The sequence below is a fragment of the Pollicipes pollicipes genome, unplaced genomic scaffold (assembly GCF_011947565.3).
Source record: "Pollicipes pollicipes isolate AB1234 unplaced genomic scaffold, Ppol_2.1 Scaffold_5724;HRSCAF=6776_pilon_pilon_pilon, whole genome shotgun sequence".
Lineage (NCBI taxonomy): Eukaryota > Metazoa > Arthropoda > Thecostraca > Pollicipedomorpha > Pollicipedidae > Pollicipes > Pollicipes pollicipes.
This window is the reverse complement of record NW_023596746.1, coordinates 9,774,556-9,779,283: the sequence shown is the minus strand read 5'-3', so window position 1 is coordinate 9,779,283 and position 4,728 is coordinate 9,774,556. Positions and strand designations below refer to the sequence as shown.

Below are 4,728 nucleotides of genomic sequence, written 5' to 3'. Positions count from 1 at the left end.
GGCGTGCACTCAGGCGGCGAAGACCGCGGCCCGCCCACATGCGCACGCAACGTACGGGAGCCGGGCACGCCGGCTTCGACGCGTCAGCAGCGCTATAGTGAACTTAATGCCCAAGATAAAATACACGACTGGCAACACTGACAATTTCAGAGCACCCTCAGTATCAGTGTCGTCAGTGTCCTCAGTAACCTCTGCTTAAATCAGACTTCCAGCCATTCGCGGACATGAGTGGATGTTGTGCGAAACGTAATAACACCTCAACAGACCGACGCCGACACTGGGAGCATCGGTGTCAAAAACATACCCTACGTCCAACGAATAGTCCATTCCAGGTCCAATGAATGACAGGAAGATAACATAAGAAAATTTCCAGTATCTGAACAAAGGTGAAGATAACGTTCTAGACTTACGTAAATTTGTAGGAGGTCGCAGAGCAAATAAGGGCTCTGTCCCAAATGGGCATTTACATATTCTTAGACTGCGCCCCACAATATGCGTTAGATTTCAGATGTACACCCCCGGCATGTGCGTACGTCGACTACCTTGGCTGTTTTCCTCGTCTTCAATGTCCAGTATCCCTTTACCAGCGCATACTTAACGGAGCGCTGCCTGTCAGCGTTATCCGTACCGGAGGTTTCGACACACGGAGCTGCGCGTCACCGCCAGCCGCGCGGCGGCAAGCGTACCTGGAAGTAGCTCTCCTTCTCCAGCCGGTCCATCAGCATCTCCAGGTCGCGGTCCAGCACGGGCGGCAGGCTGCGCTCGCGCCGCTGCTGGTTAGTGATCTCCAGCCAAGCCACGTCCTCCTCGTCCATGTCGTACTCGACCTCCTCGTCCAGCTCGTCCAGCGACTTCTCGATGAACCTGCGCGGTAACGGCTCGCTGAGCACCGACGCCACGGACGAGCGTGCCGCTGCCGCCGCTGGCGCGGTGGTCTACGCTAGGGGAGCGGCCACGCGAATCGCCACTCCCCAGAATCCAGGCCGCCTGGCCAAAGAGCCAACAATCACAGCAAGCGTCCGAGACACCACTCACCTGACCGCACGCGACGTCCCAACCACGAACGAGCCCTCCAGACCCTTCCAAACCCCTCCAGATCCTGGGCGTGACTTTGGGAGGACGCTGCCCGTCCAGACCACGGGGTGACTTCGGGAGGAAGCTGCTCCTCCAGACCCTGGGTGTGATTCTGGGAGGACGCTACCCGTCCAGACCCCGGGCGTGACTCTGGGAGGAAGCTGCCCCTCCAGACCCCGGACGTGACTCTGGGAGGACGCTGCTCGGCCTTCACACGGCACTCGTGGGAGCAGCTCCCGATTCCCCACGCGGATGCCTGAGGTGGCGGCCGGCCGGCCAGCCGGCGCCCTCACCTGATGTAGTTGTTGGGCATGGGCGGCGCGTCGTCTAGCTGATAGTCGTCAGCGCCCTCGCAAAAGGCGGCCTCCGGCAGGGCCCGCTGCCGGCGCTCGTCGCCGGCCTGGCTCAGGTGGCGCGCCTCGCCGCTGGCGGCGCGGCCGGCACGCACCGGCCCGTGCTTGGCAGGCGTAGGGTGTGCCGGCTCCGGGCTAGAGGGCAGCACCTGCGGCGGCGGCACCAGCGCCTCGTACTCGGCCTGCAACAGACATGCGGAAACTCGCACATGGCCCGCACCAGTCACACAGAGAGACTCGCACTCGACCTGTGACATACATAGGGAGCAAACTCGCACCTGGCCTGTAACACTCAAACTCCATTTGTACCAGTCACATGAGGTGACTTGAACTCGGTCTGCAGCAACCACAAAGATAGAATGGTGCTGCAGCGGAACAGCTGAGTGCCGACGTAGCCAGCTCGTGGCTGGGGGCCTGAAGCGGACTGGTCTGACTACGATTTGACTCACTATCCAGAAGTAAGGCTGGACCGGAAAGATAGCTGTGGTTTGCCCCAGGTCTGGCAAGTACAGATATAATGACTGTCCAAAGATATGTCCGGGCAGACACCCAATTTGCTGTCCCATCACAAGACAGCAAAGACCTTGAAGCTGGCCCAGAATTCTCACACCAAATGTTGTCTGATTGGGCTTTGTACAGCAGGGGTGCTCCTTTCCAGAACATACATGGGTACTGCATACTGTTACACTGCCAACAAAGCCGTCAATACCTTGGACATGATGGTGAGCCTGTCGGAGATGCTGAAGCTAAGGGAGCAGCCATCGGCTTCATACTCCAGCATCTTGGTGGCGTCCACGTAGCTGATCTTGGGCTCGCGCGACACCTTGACGGGCTCGAAAGGCACCGGCGACGGCGACCGGTCCGCCTGGCCGCGCCGGCTCTTGCCCTTCTTCCGAGCTGCGCGGACATCAAGGGCGTGACAAACTCAGTGGGATGTGCTGATGCCATGCAGCATCCAATAATGATGCATTAACTGCAGATTACTGCCCGTGAGTGAACGAGCATCCGCGTCGATGTATTACTGAGCAGTATCCCTCACTCTGTTGCAAAGTGCTCGTGCGCAAAATTCGCGAGCGGGATTAGTAAAACTTAATTACACAGTAGTTGCTTGCTTATGACTTACCAGATTTTGAAGACTGTGTGGCAGGAGTAGCAACACTGTGGTCATAGTTGTCTAGATGGACTTGAATGCCGGAGAAACTCTTGTATACCTTTCCACAGTTCTCCACTGGACACTCATATGGAGGCTTTGTTGCCTTCAAGTTATGAAGGAATGTTTCGACATCGAAGTCTAATGCCATGATTGCCCTGTGGACATTGAGCAGGCATTCAAACAACACATTTTAGTATCACGAGCCCGAGTGGGGGGAGAGGTCAAACTGACCCTCCCCAAATGTTTTCCACAGTAACTTTTGAATGGCACACCACAGCCGCGTCAAAGCTATGTGTAGCTGCAGGTAATGCAATAGCCCATATTGTGGTATGAATAAGATGCACCTTGTAAAGGTCACTGACCTGTGGCAGGTCAAAGGCAGGTCATGCATATCAGCAAAGGCAATTTGCAGGGAAATGTTCATTCTGACATGGCAATGGAGTGTGAGACGAAGCCATATGTCTTTGAATGGGTTGCTTAGATGACTACGTGATTACATTTAGAACTACGGCCCATTCCATCCACCTTGGATCATGCATGAGGGTCACAGTGAGGTCAACAACAAACTGCCTTTTAACCAGAGAAGTTGCTTTGTGGAAAAGTTTTGGATGTTTCTATGAATTTCTTGAGCACAGGGATGTTAATAGGCATTTTGTTTGGACTTCATGAAGGTCACAGGAGGTTAAGGACCCATGACACCAAGCAATCTTCTGCTTAAACAACATTTCAACCAGGGTAGCCCTTGATACTCATTTAAATTTGAATATGAATACTAGTCAGTTCCCATACCGCCCACCTGCCAAATGAATTTTGTGTCTCAAGCCCACTCAGTTTTTGTCACCTGAGCATATCACATTCAACTGGCTGCACAGGTGAGTGTTTAAGACCTCCATGGATCATTCAAACAGCACAGACATAAATGAGCACCTGCCAACAACAGTAAATTTCAGTAAACACATGACAACAAAGTGCATTCTACCATCACCATATTTTTGGAGATAGATGTATAACTTATAACCCAATGGCGCAGTGTGCCAGCCAAGGATGCATTCTTGGCCTGATCCAACCAGAATGAGCTGGCATGTGACTTCAGAACCAGCTGATCAATAGAGTGGTGGGTGAGCAGTCCCGGCATGGCATTGCACAGCATGAGGATCCTCAAGCACACAGCCTCTTTGGTCAACCATTCAGGACTAAAGCCTTTCACAATGACAAACTCTGAAATCAGCAAAGCATTAGCCTGGTCACCTGGCTGGAATGGTTATCCCAGCATCTCAGAGATGCTTGGGAAAGCTAATCCTTAAAGGGAGTGTCCCACATTTGTGTGGAGCTTTGAAATGAGATAGCCATTTGGCAGATGTAATTGCTGTTCACAGTACTGCTCTTCCAAAAACTGAAAACCCTCTTGTTTCTGAGCTTGACACCTGCAAACTTACACAAACTTTTTTGTGCAGACTTTTTTAACATCACCTTAGCGTGCAGGACCCCATGACAATGTCATGGAATGCCACCAAATACATGGCTATATGGTACTCAAGGTAAAAAAACATGATCATCAAATTATTCAATTATTTGTGCCTGATGCATGTCAACACAATTTGTGGCATCAATGGATATAAGTTGGTTTCCAACCAAGTTTATGCGTTAAGTGCAAGTTGTGCACAAATTACACCTTGTGCTACATAATATAGGGATTTGGGCCATGACACAAGCTATGATGGAAATAAGACTGGAAATCAAATAACTTAAGGATAGCTCCATGACCCAGCATGTGAAGGCATGTGAAAAATATGCAATCATTGGCAAATGTTTTTATATTGTAATTCATTTTTATTTCTTATTTCTATATCTTTTTAGATCTTTTTTTATATCTTACACTGTGAGAAGAAGCCAAAACACAAACACATGAAGATAACATATCATGTCTAATGCTCGCCTCCATATCTTTAAATGTGGAAAATTCCTTGTTAGAATGGAATGAATGACCAATGAGCTGCCTGACTCCTTCCTGGTGACTGGTCCTGGAGCAAGTACTGAATTGTGGTTGTGACCTGGCTGAACTGGAGGGCATAATCCATAAAAACAAGAGGTGTACAAAGACCCAATGTGCCACACTTGTCTTAACTGTGTGACAGCTGTCCTGATCAT

The 4,728-nt window shown here is 51.1% G+C and overlaps 2 protein-coding genes across 2 annotated transcripts in view; one reads left to right on the top strand and one right to left on the bottom strand.

Annotated features, from left to right (window-relative positions):
• LOC119102477 (peregrin-like) overlaps positions 1-2,731 on the bottom strand; it is a 6,252-nt gene extending 3,521 nt beyond the window's left edge. Inside the window, exons 1-4 of the mRNA XM_037225849.1 lie at positions 2,551-2,731; positions 2,137-2,324; positions 1,368-1,609; positions 687-864 (exon numbers count right to left, since the gene is read on the bottom strand). Of these exons, the coding sequence (XP_037081744.1) occupies positions 687-864; positions 1,368-1,609; positions 2,137-2,324; positions 2,551-2,728 (786 nt within the window). The 5' untranslated portion in view covers positions 2,729-2,731. The remainder of the gene's footprint in view (positions 1-686; positions 865-1,367; positions 1,610-2,136; positions 2,325-2,550) is intronic.
• A 279-nt stretch (positions 2,732-3,010) lies between these two features.
• Positions 3,011-4,728, top strand: part of LOC119102476 (epidermal retinol dehydrogenase 2-like) — a 33,978-nt gene continuing 32,260 nt past the window's right edge. The window contains exon 1 of the mRNA XM_037225848.1: positions 3,011-3,023. Coding sequence (XP_037081743.1) covers positions 3,011-3,023 — 13 coding nt within the window. The remainder of the gene's footprint in view (positions 3,024-4,728) is intronic.